Genomic DNA, 21,277 nt, shown 5'->3' with positions numbered 1-21,277 from the left:
CTCAGAAAAGACAAGGGACCCCTCTTGCCAAATACATTTGAGATTGCACCTTAAGTGTGTTCACTGTATGTCCACAGGAGTTTAAAGAGGCCCAGGTTGCCCGGCTGTTGGAGGCAAACCAAAGAAAGGCGGAGCAAGAGCTCTACATGGCAGAGAAGGCCCGAGTGGCAGAAGAAACAAAGGAAGAACAAGGGGTCTGGAAGAGGGAGATGGAGGAAGCCCAGGCCAGGTACATGGCAGAGAAGGCCCGAGTGGCAGAAGAAACAAAGGAAGAACAAGGGGTCTGGAAGAGGGAGATGGAGGAAGCCCAGGCCAGGTACATGGCAGAGAAGGCCCGAGTGGCAGAAGAAATAAAGGAAGAACAAGGGGTCTGGAAGAGGGAGATGGAGGAAGTCCAGGCCAGGTACATGGCAGCCCAGGCTTCATATGCTTCTGTGGAGAAGGTAAGACCCACCCCATGTCAGGAGACATGTGCAATGTGCAATATACAGTAGTACAAAGGTAGTAATGTACATCAGTAGTGCAAAGGTTATAGAGTGATCACATTAACCAGGGATGAGCAGCCATTATTAAGTATTGTCATTGTCATCATAGTGTAGGCATTTTCCATTGTCTATAGTATCCTAAGGTGGGGGGGGTACTGAGAGTCATAGTCAAGTGTGTGTGTGTGTGCGAGGGGGGGCAATAGTTCAGTGGGGTATGTGGAGGGGTGGATTGTTTATCAGAGTGATAGCTCTGTTATCTCCATCGGGGAGTTTCAAAGGACTATGGTACTGTATTTGATAACTGCCCACTCACCCTATTTAGGATTGCTAAAAATAGACAATACACAAAGATGAGGGGAGACAACTGACTGGTTTTATTCTCAGAAAAGACAAGGGACCCCTCTTGCCAAATACATTTGAGATTGCACCTTAAGTGTGTTCACTGTATGTCCACAGGAGTGTAAAGAGGCCCAGGCTGCCCTGCTGTTGGAGGCGAACCAAAGAAAGGCGGAGCAAGAGCTCTACATGGCAGAGAAGGCCCGAGTGGCAGAAGAAAGAAAGGAAGAACAAGGGGTCTGGAAGAGGGAGATGGAGGAAGCCCAGGCCAGGTACATGGCAGAGAAGGCCCGAGTGGCAGAAGAAAGAGTAAGGACAGCAAAGCTGGCAGGCTTAGGGTTAACACTAGGCTTAGGCTTAACACTAACCCTAAAAATGTTGCATGTTTTTTTCAGATAATTTTTGCATTTTAGATGCACAACTGAACTGTCAGAGCAAATCAATAAATGTCCTGAAATGTCTAAAAATGTTTTTTCACTTTGTCATTCTGGGGTATTATGTGTGGATTGATGGCAAATTATGACTTTGCTTGTTCTGTAGACATGGGTCTACGGACATCAACTAAACTTGTTTCTCTAAAAGCTTGTTTGCTTTGAGAGAACCATAAACAGCAGAGGAACTATTTGCTCTTACAGGAGATACGAGAATGATAGTGATTTGGGATATTAAGATACCCAGGTTACACAGTGTCTAAACTAGCAAGATAAACACCTTATATTAAGATACCCAGGTTACACAGTGTCTAAACTAGCAAGATAAACACCTTATATTAAGATACCCAGGTTACACAGTGTCTAAACTAGCAAGATAAACACCTTATACTGATCCACGGGCTGAACCAGCGCTGCACACAAGAGCCCTCGGCATGACGAGTCTCATCATGATTATCTACAATCATTCACCTGTAGGCGTACTCAATTTACAGTAAGTTGTCAGTGAGGTCACCTTGTTGCGTCCTTCTGAAAGGTAACAAGTTCTACAGCAATAACTGTAAGCAGTTGCAGCACAGCTGCAGGGCGGAATACCACCGGCATCCGTCCAACTTCCCTGCTTTTCCCAGTTTTTTCTTACATTACAGAAAGGTTCCACCTCTAAGAGGACGGTTCTACCTCAACGAAAGAGCTTGACAAGTCAAAAGATACAGCCTAATGTTGGTGCCTGTTCAGATACAAAATAACTGGTCTGTTAGAAAAGACTACAAGTGATTTCTATTGCCTCTGCCCTTAACGGCAGCAAGCAAAGATGGTCGCTTGACTGTACTGTGACCCCACTACATGAGCTCTCAGATACATAGATCACCCATACACCCAAAAAAATCAATTACACAGACAATGTTTTTGCAATGTTCAAATATATTTAATTCATAGGCAGTTATGCACATCTTTTCATCTTTGATCTTCTCCATAGTTTCTAGAATCAAATAAAACATACTACTCTCTATTAGAGGACTTATTGTTAGGGAAATTTGAGCTCTGTGGAGGTGTGTCTGGTTCTGCTTACACTGCCTGGGCCAGACCCACCATGTTGTTCTGTCTGTCAAAGACGGTGTAGAACTCCCTGATGAAGAATCTCCCCAGGTCCACAGCCTGCTACTGACACCGCTGCCCAGGCCAGAGTTCTAGAACGCTGCCCAGGCCAGAGTAGCAGCCGTCGGAGTTCTAGAACGACAAGAGCGGAGGAATTTACTGATGGAATTCCACTTCTACTTCAAGAGATTTAAATTAAATGTTGCTTTAGGCATTGGCTGGGTGGGCTGTCAGTAATGGAACCTATGTATGCCAACCAATTGGACCGACTTGGGAAACGTAGGCAGATGCAGGGATGGTGAAAGCATGATAGTTGATCAGGTCACTTCAGGCATAGTCTTGATGTTCTGACAGCTGAAAGTGCCCTGTGTGAAGAATAGGACATGTTACGCCAGGACCACACCACGGACGTCAGTGTCAGTAGCGCTTGTGCATTTCATTTTAACGGGTTAGAGCAGCCACACAGTGCATGAAAATGATCTGTTGATTAGATTAGATTCAACTTTATTGTCATACAACAAGTACAATACAACAAAATGCAGTTTAGCATCCAACCAGAAGTGCAAATAGTGATATAAGGGCAAGATATAGATATATGTAGAACAGTGATTCCTCGAATGAGAATCAGGCTTGTGTCATCAATGTTCACACAAGCCCGAATTGGAAATGTTCAATTTATGTTTTCTTATGATTACTGAAGGATAGATGATTCACTTACTTAGACAGATATTGTAAATCGATTTGCAAGTATCAAACCGGCAACCTTCAGACCTCTAGCTGGCTGCCTTAACCCCTGCGCCCCTTTTACACATTTGTATTTATCTATCACACTATCAAACTGTATAGAGTGAGTGAAAGAAGAATTTTATTTGAAACTGTCTTTTTATTTTGATAGCCTACATGACAAAGTCTTGGACTCTATGCAGTCCATCAGACTTGCATAGGATAATATCTGGCTAGGTTCAACTGAGACAAATAACCCACATACACTCATCGTATGTGTAAGAGGATATTTTTTTTTTTTAGGATTTGTTTACTCCAGTCCTAAACTACTAGAGTAAAAGACAAATGACATGCTATATGAGTTTAGATCTATGACTTTAGATTAAAAAACAATGATCCTCTTCAGAGTCTCAGATACTTTATTTGTTGATATTTGACATGCAGTATATAGTGCACTGTAATGGAACATTCCAATAATGATTTATTGAAGGACACAAATCAACAGATCACATCAACACATCATAATCACATGCATAAATTAATCAAATTTAACTTTAAAATGTTATGCTAGCTCTAAGCAGCTGGATTAATGTATTTGTTTAGCCCTTAAGTTGACAGTGGGTCAGTGCACATAAAAAAACATGTACGTTTTAGCATCAATGTAAATGTGTCAGAGAAACGTATATACACACCCATAGTCACGGGACAGAAATGCCTGTTTATCAGGGTTAGTCTTTATTATGACTTTTACAGGCAAAATAAACTCAACTGCATAGAGTCAAGACACTTGAATGTGACTGAACTTCAACATGAAGTAAAGAGCTCTACAGGATGTAGGCCTTGCGCCCATCGATGTCCCCTGAGGTGGAGTAACCCATGTCGTTGACGGGCCAGCTTCCTGGACTCGGGGCCAGGGAGCGGACGATGTGCTGGAAGTGGACTCCCTCGGGGGTGATCGCCACGCGGGGCAAGTACACTCTGACGTGATTATCCTGACCCGGCCAGAATGCATTCGGGTCGGCACGGCGACAAGACGGTGCCTTCATGTTCCTGATCCAAACACATACAAAGCACACATTTATGTAGCGGGGGTGATCGGTGGCTCAATCGGTAGAGCCGGTGTCTAATGATCGCAAAAGTCGGCAGCTTGCAGCGGTTTGAATCCCCGGTGGGCCGCGTGTCGAAGTGTCCCTGAGCAAGGCACTAAACCCCCTAATTGCTCCGGGGTCGCCTATAATGGCTGCGACCCGTTGCCTAGACGCTATAGATGCATTTCGTTGTACTCTGCATTGACAAACTTTGAATCCCATAATGCCTAAGACAGAATATTGAAAACCACAAATCCCAATGTGATGTTAGGTGGATGTTGCCAAGACTACTGTCGGTGGCCGCTTGCCATAGTAACAGAGGAGGATGTGACATTATTATCTGGGTGTACTCTGTCTTGTGTCTGACCTCGGCGTGACCTGTCAACAACATGACCACCTTGGGCCCACGCCGCACAGGCCAAGCCAGTGGAGGACACACACACACACACACATGTTACATTAACATGTACATTAAAGTAACACACTGTATGTCAGTGTACTAATAATATGATCTGTATATCTGTACGTGCCGATGAATGAAGCCGCTAGTCACGTCTCCTTGCTAACTTGGCGTGGAGCAGCCTTCACCCCCCACGTAGGTCGGCTGTTGCTCAAGCTCATCCAGCCCCTGTGACGGCCGGACCCCAGCTGCCTCAGGACAGGACCCTCAGGATCGTCCAGGACATGGTCCCCAGGGTGCAGCAGCACTGAGGAGCAGGACAGACACACACACACACACACACACACACATACACACACACATGAACAGACACACACACACACACACACATATTAACAGACACACACACACACACGCACGCACGCACACACACTTTGTTTTGTTTGAATGTGTCAGAGTAATATAACACTCTATACTCTATAGGTCATTGCTTAGGTGCGTCTGTGCAGTCCGAGTGTTTATGCACGTGTATAGATAGCTGGTCTGTTTGCACATACTATTGGTACTATGTTTCACCTCTCTCCAGTGTGGACTGGTTGACCGTGACCCCCTTGATGTAACATTGGTCCAGTGAGTCCAGGTACTCTCTCAGACACTGCCTCCTGAACCTGTCCACGGCATGGCCCGTGGCCCCCCGCAGAGAGGACGGGTGGGGGTGGGGGTGGGCGTCCTGGGTGGAGTTCCCTGTACAGGCCGTCCTCACGTCCTGTAAACATGACCCCGAGGACGTCAGAGCAGGGTTCGAGTTATGTGGGAGCCAATGGGAGCTGAGCTCCCATAAGGAAGGTCTGAGCAGTAAAATCATACATCTGTGGGGGTCGCTAATAATACATTACCACAACCATTATTTGATCAAAAATGTCAATGTAATGAGTATTATTTATATTTATTTATATGATAAATATTCTAAAATAAACACGTTTTCCAAAAGAACTACGCGTACCAGCATTAATCTCCTGTGAATGACAGTAGGCCTTTGACTGCCTGCACTTTACCACCAAGACACTATGGGGCGCAGTAGAATATTGTGCAACAGCAGAATATGATCGTTGAGAGCTTGCGAACGTGAAAACACGATTATTGAGAAGAAAACATTCAGTAGCTAGCTATCATGCCGCCCCAAAAAAAGCCACTGCTGCCGACCGAGTCGACAAGCCTGGAAAGTTTCGGGTTTTCATTCAAGAAACCAAACTTGAATTCAGCTGCACATGTTATGACACCTAACGTTGAAACTGTTGAAATAGCAGAACTCAAACAAAACCAAGTGCTTCCGAAGAAAGTAGCAGAACTCACCTCCAGTATGTATAAGGAGACAGCTAGTTCGTTCAGGGCAGCCTATACTGTCTAAAGAAAGGATGCCTTATACAAAACTGAATCCAATTATGAAACTTAATGAGATGAATGTCGCGACAGTTGGCCCTACTCATCGATCCGATCATTCATGTGCCCAGATTGTAGAGCACATTACACAAGAGATGAAAAACAAATTCATTTCTAATGTCAAATCACTTGATTCCCGTAGTAGCATAACATTAGATGAAAGCACAATTCATGGACGAGCATACATGATTATTAATGTCAGGTGCGATGTCACTGGAAATGGAGATGTGGACAATGTGTCGTGCTAACAGGGAAAGTGAATGGACTGTATAGCAAAAACAACAAAATGATTGGCCGAGATACCCGTGACTATCGCTTATAGCTGTTGTTTCATGTGGTGCTGTTGATGTGGTGAAATGAGTAGCCTATGGCTAATTAAAACTTGTAAGTCCCAACGCTGTGTGGCCATGATTCGCGCGCGTGCATGAGAACATTTCGCACTGTTATTTTGGAGACCCCCACAAAGCTCAGCTTATAACTGGAACCTTGGTTGTAACGCTGTTGCAAATTGTTTTAAATATGCAACTTTTCTTTTAGTTCAAAGACATATTTGTTATGCACATGGTTTAGCAGTTGTGCATGTGTGCTTCTTAAGAAATCAAGTGTGGAGTTGAATACATACACGTGTCAAAGTATGTTTTAAAACAGTATAATCATTACATTAACATTAACAGTGGAGCATAGTTTGAGTTTGAGAACTTTTTTCAACAAGGTTTTTATGGTGCATCAAGGGATGGCCTGTCCTTTCAAGTCAAGTACTGCTTTGAAGGAAGGTGTCGAGGCCTCTTCATGAAGACTGTTTGCTGTGTGTTGCCTCAACAGGAGGCTGCAGTCTGATGAAATGTGCAGTCTTCCCAAGGTAAAATAGTACATTGCAATGATAAACCAATGGTGATATAAAATGTCATGTTTTTTTAAATTTAAGTTACATGAAACATTTAGTTGATTAAGACTTAAGAAAGAAAATATTTTTTGACAGTAGTGTCCTCAGGTGGATTCAAACCCACGGCTGATAACACAGCAAGAAAAGGTCAATAAAAGGTCAAATCTGATTTACAGTACCTTATGTACACATTACAAAACATAGGAAGGCATCAGCCCCTTATCAACTCACCTCAAGAAAAACCAATACAATAAAAAAATATATACAACCGCAATAATAACCAATGGGGCGTGTTCTTACAGATATGCCCCCATAACCATAAATGGGGTGAGATTGACAGACACCGGGTAGACCTACAGACAGGTTGTAGATTGACAAATAGGGGTTAGACCTACAGACAGGGGGGTAGACCACTCTGACCACTCAGACCAACCCTGCATCCTACCCGAGTTATAAACCCTTCCCCAAACACCAGAGCCTTAAACACAGCCACCCCACCACTTTTCAGAATGAGCCACATTCCTTCTCACCCTGACCGCATACCTCCCATGACACAATACATAATTCAACAAATTCACATGACCACCCTTTTTTCTTTGCCACCACCCCAAAAAACCCACAGCTCCTTCCAAATCCATCTCCTCCACATACCCTCCTTCCCAGTTCCCACCAAGCAGCTCTTTCATCTTCTCCATATATAACCCCAGTCTCCCACACACCACATATTGGTGCATAAATGTCTCCGCTGCTTCCCCCACATACATCACACATCCTATCAACATTTGCGTTAAAACGTACTTATAATTACGTTGTTAAAATATCTCCTCACATTCTATGGAATTCCACTTCACCTTCAAGTTCCTCCCACACCGTTCCCATCCTCATCTCTGGAAATACTCTTGCCCAGACTTTCTCTGAAGCCGGGCCTCCTCACCCTCCCATTCCTCAGTATCCTAACATCCTCGTCTTCAGACCTTCCCATTTTAATTTTGATCCCCCTCACCTATAAAGAACTCCACCTCCCTTCGCTCCCCTTCCTCCTCCACTTCCCTATCCACCATTGGCCTCCGCTCCACTGACAACCCCTCTTTAATAATTTTTAACATATTCCTTCGCTGCCCCCTTGCACATCTCATCTCCCATTTCCCTTACTGCATCCACCACCACCACCATTGCAGGCATACAACCGGGTACAGATTCATACACCAAATCCCTCACCTTTCCCAACCCAGCCCTCATCATTACCCTGTCATACACCTAGCCCTCATCATTACCCTGTCATACACCTAGCCCTCATCATTACCCTGTCATACAATTCCTTTCCCCTCATACCTTATCCTTTGGTATATTTCAGGAATATTTCCCATGCATACTCTCCACCCCCATACACATACTTCACCATCCTTTTCATTCTCATAGCCTTCTTTTTCACCTCCAGATTCATCAACCCCAACCCTCCATCCTTACATTCATTCTCTAATACCTCCCTCCTCACCCACAGGAACATTCCTTTTGACGGATGCCAATGCGACTGTTGAATAAGACTGAGACCTGCTACCAAGGCATCAGCGGCTCTCATACCAACTTTGCGTTGACGGAGGCCAACAAAACGGTGTGATTAGGATGCTCTCTGTTTGTAGTCTACTTGATGTCTTTTTATCATCTGTTAAATCACCACAAGTAAAGTACCACATTCATGTAAATACAACCCAACTTGTGATGAATGTGGTAAGAAAATATAGGTGCTCTCCTGACTCCAAAGGTAGAACGTGACGTACAGTGAACTTCGTGACCTCGCGCCTTTATTTTGAAGTCGCAAAAACGAATCCGGAACTCTTTGACGAAACATGCCGTTATCAACCAGTAGGCTACTCCCTGCAGTCACGCCATTCCGCCCGGTAAGGCATTCTGCCCCCCCATGAACTATCCTATCTGAGGTGACAGTAGGATAACAAAAGCACATCTGTGTCATTTCAGCATTCGTCCAAACCTGATCACTGATTTTACCAACATATTCGAAATCCATATGGAAAGTGCATGCACATGTACCTACTTCAAGTACATGGAGAAATACAAATAAAAAGTAAAAGTGGTTAAACACCCCCCCCCCCCCCCCCCCCCCCCCCAGAGGGCGTCTCGTTGTCATCGCAACGGGACGCCAAAGCAGACCGCAATGGAAAGGTCCAACACGTCCTGTCTGAGTTCATTGTAGCCTATTGCAGATTATTATTATCTCTGGAAGAATCATGCCTCCTAAGAACAAGAAGGGGAAAGGAAAGATCAAAAATACCAAAAAGAAGAAATCAGAGGAGGGTACTTTAACTTTTCCTGCGTTTTCTTTTTCTCTATGTGCTGTTGTTTGAATTTATTAGATTTATTCATTATCATGATCCAATTACTGTTAGGACCCACATTTACATGAACCCTTGAACACTTGATATTTGCACTTCTTATATTTATACTAATTATGACTCTTGCACTATGATGTTGGTTTGCACTGTCTTGTCCTGTCTTGCACCTGTCCTGCTGTAAACCGTGCTCCACTGTCCCAAACCAAATTCCTAACATGAATTTGTTTACATGCCATGGCAATAAAGTCTTCTGATTCTGATTATCTTTCTTTTTTTATCATGTGTTTATTATATAGGTGCAAATGAATTTGAGGCAAAGTACAGGCGCAGTGTGCTGGATGTTACAGTTCTGAAGGATCATCTCGGTGAGAGTATACCACCCCATGGGTCCCACGTGATTCCTATAAATAACTACTAACTGAAACTGATTATGTGCATTTGAATAACCAGAACTATGAAATGATGTTACAGTATTTCAACCTGCCTGCCTTGTGTGTGTGTGTCAGCTCTGAGGGGTGACGTCGCCACGCAGGCGCGGTCCCTCAGCTGTGAGCTGAGACGTCATGTGAGAGACACGGAGCAGGAGCTGCAGCAGGAGAGACAGGACAGGAGGGACGTCAGCGCAGGTACTTCATCACAAACATATCAAGACATAAATACCCTGAGTCCCAAATCAACTCCTATAACCTTCCTGCCTTGGCTGAAGATAAGTTTTGTTTGCAGGCAATGGCTGTCATCAGGTTTGATGCTCTTTGGCTCCTCAAGCAGTGTCCTCTGACACGCACACGCACACGCACACGCACGGACGCACGCACACGCACACGCATATACACACACACACACACACACACACATTGATTTGGGATTCAGGTAGCTTACTGGACATGGTGTGGTTACCCTATACAATATTCCTCATTATTAGCTTTGTTTAAGATGTCCCCCTGTGAGAGAGAGGAGAGGGGGAGAGAGAGGGAGAGAGAGGGGGGAGAGAGGAGAGGGGGAAAGAGAGAGGGAGAGAGAGGAGAGGGGGAGAGAGAGGAGAGGGGGAGAGAGGGAGGGAGAGAGAGGAGAGGGGGGGAGAGAGATAGAGAGGGGTAGAAAGATGGAGAGAGAGGGAAAGACAGACAGAGAGAGAGACAGAGAGACAGAAAGACAGAGAGGGGGGGGAGAGGGAGTGAGGGGGGCAGAGCCTGGTTGGAGACAGAGAGATAAGATAGAGAGGGGTAAAGAAAGGAAGAGGGAGGGGGGTATAGAGAGGGAGAGAGAGAGGGAAAGAGAGAGAGAGAGAGTTGGGGAGAGAGAGGGAGGGAGGGGGGCTAGAGCTTGGTTGGAGAGAAAGGGGGAAAGAGAGAGAGAGAGAGGGAGAGAGAGTGAGGGAGAGAGATAGAGAGATAGAGAATGAGAGAGGGAAAACAAGAGGGGTAGAGAGAGGGAGAGAGAGACAGAGAGTGTCTACCGTAGACTACCACAACCTCAGTCTACCTTAGACCAACACAACCTCAGTCTACCTTAGACCAACACAACCTCAGTCTACCTTAGACCAACACTACCTCAGTCTACCTTAGGTTTAGAACACTGTGGAGGAGAAATTACGTGTCTCTCTCTCCTCTCCTCTCTCCTTGTCTCCTCTCCTCATCTCCTCCTCTCCTCTCTCCTTGTCTCCTCTCCTCATCTCCTCTCTCCTCATCTCCTCTCCTCCTCTCCCCACGATGTCCTAGCTAGGTCATACCTCTGGGTCTACCTTTAAACAGCCACGTCTGAGTGACAGCTGTCCTTCTCCCACGGCCTTAAACAACCCCAAGTTTGAAGGTCTCGAAAAAGGACATTAAATAATCTGTCGGTGTTCCGACATGTCGAGCTCAGTCATTGGCTGTGCCCTGCCACGTCCCCTTGAGGACATCTGTTAAGGTTCCCACGTATTGGTTCTCCAGGACCAGAGCGTGTATAAAGAAGGGGCCTCAGCCCAGTAGGCTACGTTAGGTCTGAAGAGACGTGGTTTCAGAATGAGGGGTGCTGTAGCTCTACTGGTGTCGCTGTTATGTCTGTCTGGGTCAGGGGCTCAGGGAGAGGCTGGGGGGGTCAGAGAGAATGACGTCCCTCAACTGGGTCCTAGGGAAGATGGAGAGAGCAGGGAGAGTTGGACCACTACATCTGACCTCTGGGCTGAGCTGAGAGATATGGTGCACAACCTGGGAACCATGGTGGTCGAACAGAGGGCTGAGCTGAAGTATATGGAGGCCAGATTGAGAGCAAGTGAGAGCCAGGTGGACGACCTGAAGAGAGAGAATGCAGGTAAGTTGTAACTGTATTGGTGTGGGTGTGGGTTTGGATAGGTGGATGGGTGTGTGGGTGTGAGGGTGATTGGGTGTGTGTGTAGGTGGGTGGGCGCAGGTGTGTGTGTGTGTGTGTGTGTGGGTGTGGGTGGGTGTGTGTATGTGTGGGGGAGGGGGATACATGAATCACTCACATGCTGTTAGTGTATGATTGTAATTCTGCTTCCTTGTCAGTGATGGAGGCCAGAGTGACAGCCAGCGAGAGCCTGGACCAATGGAACAGAGAGAATGCAGGTAAGTTATTACTGTATTGCTGTGTGAGTGTGTGTGTGTGTGTGTGTGTGTGGGAACCCCTCACTTGACCGGGGTAAAAGTCCACACACAGAGCTAGACAGAAGAGGATACGGAGGTCACTTTTAGGCGCATCGCCATATTTATATCTGAGGAGAGAACGGGGCCCACTCAGGAGGGCGGCGTGGCATAACAAAAGTCAAGGTCCAACACTTTAAAGACTCAGGAGTCAAAAAGTCAAGTAATAGGGGGAAGGGGCGATGTCTCACTTATCAGGGGCAAAAGGAGAACTCATTCAGTTTAAGGCAAAAAATGATAATGTAGGGGTCCCTCTACTGGAGGGTAATGTAGGGGTCCCTCTACTGTCCATAGTACTCCGCCCCCGGCTTAGGGGCGTTGGTGAGCGGGTTGCCACATTTCCCCCTCTCCTTCTTGGCCGGGTAGGTGGTCCACCTGGAGGAGGAGGAACCACCGGGTCACCCTGGCGTTGGTGTCCTTGGCGGTGGCCATTTGAGGGGCGCGTGGTCGTTACCAGGGTGAAGTCCCTCCCCAGCCGGTAGTACCTCAGTTTGTCCACCGCCAACTTGATGGCCAGCGCCTCCTTCTCCACCATGGAATTATGCCCGCTCGTGGGGTAATAGTTTCCGGCTGATGTACGTGATGGGGTGCTCGTCTCCCTCCCTGAGCTGGGAGAGGACTGCGCCCAGGCCACCCCCCGATGCGGCAGTGTGCACTAAAAACGGGAGAGAGAAGTTCGGGGTGATTAAAACAGGGTCTGTGCACAGTGCTTGCCTTAGTGTGGTGAAGGCATTTTCCGCCTTAGGGTCCCAGACCACTCGCTTGCCTGGCTCAGGACAAGGTGACAAAAAGGGAGACGACACATGGAGAACAATAATAGGAGATTTATTAAAGAATAATATATGTTAAACTGGAAATAATGATAAAGTAAATAGTAACAACCAACAAAAAGGCTGCTGGTCGACAAGGAAGAGACCGAGTCCATCAATTTGACCCCCTCTTAAAGTTCCTGGGACAATCAGGATGATCACCTTCACCTGTGCCCATCAGGAACCAAGAGAGAGGGTCAACAAGACAACAGATAATTGGCGCCCACTGGTGGTACCAGTGTGGATCGTCACATCCCCCCCCTTAAAACAGAGGCCTACTAAAAAGGTCTCTGCTAATTTGTTTCCCAGATTACAAATAATACAAATAATAACAATAGTTTATGGCAACAAAAAACGGTGATCTCTGCCACACAGCCTAAACGTCAAATCCCAACCTCCCCTACAACCTGCCCACCCTCCAGCAATTCCTGGTACCTGGAAAAGCTCTATTTAAGGAGGGAGGAGCAAGAGAAAGAGAGATTAGAGACAAGAGTTTTAGACCGGCAGCATTGATTCACCTGGAAAGGCGCTGGCTCGGACTCTGCAAAGAATGCAAAAAGGTCAGGGGGTTATGATCTTAACAAACGACCACTGGATGGGACCCCCCTCCCACATAACATCAAAGTGCTGCAGAGCCCAAACCAGTGCCAAACAGAACCCAAACAGTAACCAAACAGTAACCAAACCATAACCAAACCATAACCAAACCATAACCAAACTCCAGGCCCACTCACATCCTCCTCCCACCCTGCTGCCACCACAGGAGTGGATGGAGATGGAGACCCCTCGTTCACTGTGGTCAACACAACCGGCTTCACCTCCAAGACCGTATCTACTCCGGACCTAGGTGAACGAGAATAATAACATTTTGATAAGCTCAGGTGACAAAGTTGTGTAGACTTTCTACGGTTAGGAGTATCGATCAAATAATTCCGTTCGGACACCTGTCGTACAACAGAGTAGGGACCAGTAAATTTTGCTTGGAAAACTGGGTCACTCACAGAACAATCATTATGAGGAAGCCATTGACGAACCAACACATCCTCCAAGAGAAAACAACCACTTTCAGAGCTCTCCAGCTCATCCTTAGGCTGAATCCCACTGAGCAGCAGCTTCAGCTCAGGATCCTCCTGTTGGGCTAAAATCAACTCACTCCGAGACAAAGGCGGCGGCAGGTCAGGAAACTGAAAAACAGAATTGTCAGGAGTGAACTTATCAGACTCTTTACCATCATCAATTTTAGGGTCCATGCAACTCATAGCACGAGTCATGGCGCAGGCAGTAAAAACCTCAGGAAACTCCTTCACACTTAGGTCGGGTCCTGTTGGTCGTGTAAACCCAGAACTAACTACCAGAGGTGGGGGCACATCACTCCACACTCTTCCTCCAGCCAGGTTATTTCCCAAGATGACGGCCACACCCACCACAGGCAGAGAGGGTCGAACACCAATAGTTACTACCCCCTGGACCAGATCAGAGTAAAGCTCAATTTCATGCAAGGGGACAGACAAAGTCTGCATCCCCATCCCTCTAATCAAAACGCTGGTCCCCACACTTGACTCCTGAGAGAATGTTAAAACCGATTCCAATATAAACGATTCTGAAGCCCCTGTATCACGAAGTATCTGGACAGGCACTTTCTGTGGGCTTCCCACCAGAGAAACGAAACCTGTAGTAATAAACGGGCCAAAATCAGGATCCTCCTCGCTAATCTGTATGGAAGCAGAGCCCTGTAGTGCCCCCGCCAACTCAGTAGCCGCAGGTGGGCTGGATACTGAGGATGCCATCACCCCTGGTTTAAAGGGAGACCTCTCGGCAACCCCAGACACTCTTACTGCTGTCCCACAAGCATGCACTGCAAGTGCCAACGGTCTAACAGAGCCCCCCTTCCCACTGTAGGTTTTCTTTCCTTTTAGGACAGGACACTCCTGTTTCCAGTGACCCTTCTCAAGGCAATAATTGCATGTCGAGTTAGGATCTACTCTACTCTGACTGCCATGCTCCGACCTTGAAAAGGGGACAGAATAACCAGGACCTTCGTTAGGGAATTGTGTACGATTTACCAATAGGTCAGTCACGTTCGGATTATGTCTACGGCTCCCCTCGCTACGAAAACGATGTTCACCAAACTGACTTTTATTAGTCAGTACAAATTCATCTGCCAACACCGCGGCTTGACCTGCTGTTTTCACCTTGTGTTCGTTAACGTAAGTGGCAATGCGATCAGGGACAATGGTTTTAAACTGTTCCAAAATAATCAAATTTGACAGATCCTCCAGAGTATTCACCTCTACCGCCACGCACCAACGATTGAAATGGCTGGTTAGTTCTCTTACAACCTCAACATGAGTTTGTTTGTCATGTTTCTTCCATTGTCTAAACCGCTGTCTGTAAGCTTCAGGAACAAGTTCATAAGCCCTAAGGATAGCGGCCTTAACTGTATCATAATCTTTCCTCTCTCTACCATTAAGAGCAATATAAGCTTCCTGAGCTCGGCCAATAAGCACACTCTGTAGTAATGCGGTGCGGTCTGAAGTAGACCAGTCCCTATCGTCGGCAACACTCTCAAACAGTGAAAAGAATACATCAGGATCTTTTTCATTAAACTTTGGCAACAGTCTAACCATGACAGACATATTATCCCTCTTAGAATTACTCGAATCGCCACCTCCACCGTCAGATAACTTTCCCTCAGCAATCAACCTAAGGCGCTCCCGTTCAAGAGCTAATTTATCCAACTCCAATTCCCTGTCCCTCGCACGCTCTTGTGCCTGAAACTCACGCTCTCGCGTCTGCTCTCGCGTCTGAAATTCACGCTCTTGCATCTGAAATTCACGCTCTCGCGTCTGTGATTCCATCTGTAATGCTAACAATTCCTTCTGTTGATCAAATGTTAACTCAGTGGACCCAGATGCAACCCCAACGGATATTTTAGGGACAGACAATTTACCCTTTAGTATGCCCCTATTAATTAACGTAGTCTGTAAAGCCTCCACTACGTCCTGTTTCTTTGCTCGGCCTTTCACCACCTCAAGCTTAACCTCATAATGTTCCACAACCTTCCACAGTTGTTCCTTCGTTAACTGTAACAATCCATCGACCGACGGAGCTGCCACAAACTCCTCAAAAACATCCATAACTCAATATAATCAAATAACCAATATTAACCAACCCTAACAAACGGGAATCTCCCCTCCTATTACAAACTCCTCCTATAAACTACTCCCATATCAGCCATAATCTTCAGCCCATTTAAAGCGAGTAACTGTGCACACATACAAAACAGAAAAGTAACTAACATACTTCGTAAGAGCTGCCCCGCATCTAACTCAGTAATGACTGACTAACCACTCAGCTAGTCTTCAGTGCGTTCACATGCAACTCTTCCACCAAGCAAATGCCTGGTGGCGCCCCCGCGTTCAACACACCAAAAATAACAAACGAAAACAATAAACAAGCGTTAAGCGCTTCTACTCCTAGCACGGGGGTTCACGTATAGCTCTGATGGTATCTAAACCACCCGCCCTACCTATCCTTCTCTGCTTTGCATAGAACACAGCACTCACCAAACTCCAGCCGAAGATCACAGCCAATACCAAGAGTTACGTCCTTGTCAGCACAGTCGGACGGCCAGCTCCCCCTCGTCACCAGCACCCAAACCAACGTACCAAATATACTAAACAATACATTACATCCAATCCAACAAAAACCCAATAACTATAAACAATAACCATGCGGGTCTCCCAATATAGAGTTGGACAAATCCAACAATCCAATCCCGAATATCAACTATGAAAAGGGAGAGAATATTGCTCTCACCAAATTCAATCCCGGACGAGCCCCCAATTTGTTACGCTTGCCTGGCTCAGGACAAGGTGACAAAAAGGGAGACGACACATGGAGAACAATAATAGGAGATTTATTAAAGAATAATATATGTTAAACTGGAAATAATGATAAAGTAAATAGTAACAACCAACAAAAAGGCTGCTGGTCGACAAGGAAGAGACCGAGTCCATCAATTTGACCCCCTCTTAAAGTTCCTGGGACAATCAGGATGATCACCTTCACCTGTGCCCATCAGGAACCAAGAGAGAGGGTCAACAAGACAACAGATAATTGGCGCCCACTGGTGGTACCAGTGTGGATCGTCACAGTCGGGGTGATTCTTTTGGGTGAGCTCGTGGAGGGGTGCCGCCAGGGATAAACCGTTGATAATACGCTACTACGCTACTATACGCTACTCTCTGTTATAGACCTGGCCCCTCTGTTATAGACCCGGGCCTGGGCTCGCTGGGCTTGTTCCATGTGCTCCCTCACTAGGGGCAGGATCCTCCCCATTCTCGCTCTCATTTGCTCAACGTGGTGGAGCTGTAGCACTTAGTCCCTGGTGCTGGTGGTCCATGAGCTCCAGGGAAGGGGAGGGGAGGAAGGGAGAAAGGGAAACCGAGAATGGGGCACTTAGACTGGGCACTGTGGGGCAGGACATAGGTGAAAGAACCAAGAGGATTTGCGTGACCAGGTGCCCATAGGATGACGGTTCGGTGGGGGGAGGGTTGGCTCTTATGCCCTGTAAGATGGTACGCTGCTTTAAAGGAGATATCCATGTGCCATTCCCTTGTGTTCACAGATAGACTGAAGGTGGCGTTCTCTGCTGGGTTAGGTAATCCGATGGAACCTGCCTATGGCCATCCCACTGTGGTCTACAAAAACATCATCACCAACATCGGCCAAGCCTACAGCCCAACCACAGGTACTGCTGACACACAGCAACAGATATCAAATTAGTGAATGATTAAATGAATGAATGAATGAATGGATAAAAAACATGTGTGAATCCCAAAATAATATACAAAGGTTATCCTGTTGAAACAACATTACGACAACAGGAGGATGAACACAACAAAGTCACAGGTTATTTCCATTGTGGGGTCATCAGCTACAGGGACTGTGTTCACCATTACTAACAGTCATGTTGCTCTGGTGTCTAGGAGACACAGACAGTGTTGATCTCTCTCTGCTTTCCTCTGATACAGGAAAGTTCACAGCACCTGTGAGAGGAGTCTACTACTTCAGATTCACCGCCTATGAAAACGACGGCTCAGCAAGGATTCCTGTGTTCTTGTTTAGGAATGATCGGCGGATGATGTATGTAGAGCAGCGCACTAATGCAGGGTATCAGTCTGTATCCAGTGGTCTGACTCTCCAGCTGGAGGAGGGAGACTTGGTCGACGTGCGCATTGAGACAGGCAGCAGCCTCTATGATGATGGTCTTAATCGCACCACCTTCAGTGGCTTCCTGCTCTTCCCTGTGTGAACAGATCAGCTGTCCTGATGAATTCAGATGAAAAGTGTTTAGAGTTCCAAGAGCTTCCAATGTTCCTCTGACAACTTCTCATTAAACACCACCTAAGAGCAAACAGCATTGAGTCCTTGTGATGTATTGACGTGTGTGTTATCCCCAAAGTAACTCAAACCCAGAATGCACACGCATCCAACTGCAAACAGACGTGTTGCGTATATCCACACCAGAGTCACTGTAGGCTGCTGAAGAACTGGTGACCCTTGAACTCAGGACACACTCACATGTCAAGATACATAGATTGACTCATACGACCAACTGTCAATCAAAAACGCACTGTCATGCTTACACCGACAGAGCATGCATTTCAATGACAGGTGTGCAAGGGGGAAATAATGATTACATACACCTAAACACACGCACGCACGCACGCACACACACACACACACACACACACACACACACACACACACACACACACACACACACACACACCTCTGTTTGAACTCAGCCATGCAACACTGCTGTGACTGAAGTCCCAGGCTGGCTCCAGGTGAATGCTGCCATCTAGTGGCTGGAAGGTCAGTTCAGGTCAGAATCTCTAAATACAGCACGTTTGATTGGGTAATATGCTGGTAGGAAATGGTTTAGAAATGTCAGTTTAGGATTCCGAAAATCTACACACCTTCAATACAGTTTTCACCCACGTTTACTGCTGATCAAACAGTGAGGTTTGATGGAATCAAAGCTTGCGTGTGTGCGTGACCCGTGACCCTAACCCTGACCCCTGACCTTTCCAAACTTGGGGCGATTGGGGGGATTCTTCCTCCATTTCCCTCACTTCTCTTCTCCACCTGCAGTCCTACGTTAGCTACACCTCCACCTGCAGTCCTACGTTAGCTACACCTCCACCTGCAGTCCCACGTTAGCTACACCTCAACATGACTCGTGTCTCTTCACTACCCTGGCGCCCCGCTGGTGGAATGAGCTTCCCACGCCTGTCAGGACTACAGAGTCACTACCCATCTTCCACCAGAGACTGAAGACCTCCATCTCTTCAGGCTGCACCTGTACTGTCCCTCCGGAGACATCTACTACCCCCCTGTACTGTTCCTCCTGAGACATCTACTACCCCCCTGTACTGTCCCTCCTGAGACATCTACTACCCCCCTGTACTGTCCCTCCTGAGACATCTACTACCCCCCTGTACTGTCCCTCCTGAGACATCGACTACCCCCCTGTACTGTCCCTCCTGAGACATCTACTACCCCCCTGTACTGTCCCTCCTGAGACATCTAGTACCCCCCTGTACTGTCCCTCCTGAGACATCTACTACCCCCCCTGTACTGTCCCTCCTGAGACATCTACCACCCCCCTGTACTGTCCCTCCTGAGACATCTACTACCCCCCTGTACTGTCCCTCCTGAGACATCTACTACCCCCCTGTACTGTCCCTCCTGAGACATCTACTACCCCCCTGTACTGTCCCTCCTGAGACATCTACTACCCCCCTGTACTGTTTCCCCAGTGTAAAACGTTCTTCCAGCATGACTACTGCCAATGGCCCCAGGCCTGAGCTAGATTACTCTTCCTGCTATGACTGGTGGATAGATGAATCACTTACTTAGTCAAATGTATCAGTTGTCAGTCGCTTTGGATAAAGGCATCTGCTAAATGGCAAAAATGTAAATTTAAATGGCTGGGGTGTTAAATTCTCCAGGCTAAAACAGCAGTTAGTAGTTATTCCCCTCTGACTATGCTGAAGTCCCAACCACACCCCCAACAAACTCAACATGTGCACAACACAACGTATACTTTCTTAAAACGTGAAACTATCATGTTGACCGTGCAGGAAACATAAACAAGCCACACTAACCTTTGACCTTTGACCGCCATGTTCCAACTTTTACGCCACCAAAATCTGACAGCAGCCTGAGCCAATGGGTGGCCTGGGTAAGTGCACTTATAAGTGCTCAGGAGAGTCTATGTGGACACAAATGGAACAAGACACCCTGTTGAACTGTTCTAACGTCCACAGAAGCCTTGGAAAAGTACATCAGTAGAGATAAGAGAATGCACCAAGCTGGAGGTCAGAGTACTGCATAGATAAATCTGTGTGGAAACAGTGATTATAAGTACTCACAGAAAATGCCTCCCTCAGGGTTGACAGCTTGAGAGGGAAGTCGAGGAGATTTCGACCGTCAAAGTAATAGCTGTGAGAAGATTGTACTCATGTTTAACTGTGAGGCCACCTCTGATTATTTGTGACGATTGATAGTGAGTGACCAGAGAGAATCATACGAAATATGTCATATACATTGTATATTTCTATACTTCTTTAAAAGCAGGCACATAACAATACTAGTATAGTGAGATAGGACCAGTCTTTGGAAGAGGACAGATAGTGTACTCACTTCAGGTATAGGGGACCTCAATCTCCTCATCTGTGAGATCCATCTGGAACATGAGACAACTTTCACTTAAGCTCATTCATTTTCTAAATACAATCAAACATGTGATGAAATGGTAAATGTAATGACTCAGAGTCAGTGTATGACTCGCTGTGATGCCCCTGAGTCAGCCTCTTCTTGGATGCAAGGCTGTGAATCAGCTGGTGTCTGAGCCTGGGTGTCCGTGACCGTGGGACTGGACAGAGACTCGTGGAAGGTCTGGGCTGTGGAGGAGAGCTTCCCATCAGGTCCCATCATATAGCGTGGCCATGGCTATTGACACATCTGTCTGCTGTTAAAACAACATACAAACACACACTCCTCTCAGACTGGGTCGTATCCCACTGGTGAGTCAGCTACACCATACACGTGACAATGTTGAAGACCAGATACGTCTTTAAGAAGGTCTTTGACTTACAATGAGCGACATAAAGCCCCTTACAGAATATAGGATAGGAAAATATACTAGTAGCATTGAAACCCACTTGGGTATCTAGAATGAAACATACCGTACAGTACATGTAATAATTACCCAGTAATGCGGTAAGGAACGGTACACTGACCGATGTCTTTTGACACAGATGTGACTGAACCTGCCACACCTGACCGCTCAGGAGCTAAAACAGCCAAGACAGAAACAGAATGTCACACAGACTCATAGTCCCATACTGAACCTGCTGCTAGAGCTAGAACTCAGAACTCAGAACTTTTGTGGTAGTGTATGGGTAACCCTTCAGAAACAAACAGAAGAGTGGATGGATTCATTGAGAGAAGAGTTGAGTGGGGAAAAGTAGCAATGGGGTTCCAGGAGCAGTGGCGATTTCCAAATTGCCTTGGAGCTT

At 46.5% G+C, this 21,277-nt stretch overlaps 1 protein-coding gene across 1 annotated transcript; it reads left to right on the top strand.

Moving 5' to 3' along the window:
* Positions 1-11,450: 11,450 nt before the first annotated feature.
* On the top strand, positions 11,451-18,060 carry LOC308173836 (complement C1q-like protein 2). Its single transcript, XM_080548898.1, has 4 exons — positions 11,451-11,524; positions 11,740-11,799; positions 17,314-17,436; positions 17,720-18,060. Exons 1-4 carry the CDS (start codon positions 11,464-11,466, stop codon positions 17,998-18,000), a joined length of 525 nt encoding a protein of 174 aa, XP_080405024.1. The 5' UTR covers positions 11,451-11,463; the 3' UTR covers positions 18,001-18,060.
* Positions 18,061-21,277: the final 3,217 nt, after the last annotated feature.

Source organism: Nansenia antarctica, assembly GCF_963989245.1.
Source record: "Nansenia antarctica genome assembly, chromosome: 19".
Lineage (NCBI taxonomy): Eukaryota > Metazoa > Chordata > Actinopteri > Argentiniformes > Microstomatidae > Nansenia > Nansenia antarctica.
The sequence above is the reverse complement of the archived record's forward strand: the minus strand, read 5'-3'. Positions and strand labels throughout refer to the sequence as shown.

Coding starts and splice junctions, on each gene's coding strand:
- LOC308173836 (XM_080548898.1), top strand. CDS start 11,464: ATGGAGGCCAGATTGAGAGCAAGTGAGAGCCAGGTGGACGACCTGAAG. Junction 11,525..11,739: donor CCTGAAGAGAGAGAATGCAG/GTAAGTTGTAAC, acceptor CTTCCTTGTCAG/TGATGGAGGCCAGAGTGACA. Junction 11,800..17,313: donor ATGGAACAGAGAGAATGCAG/GTAAGTTATTAC, acceptor TTGTGTTCACAG/ATAGACTGAAGGTGGCGTTC.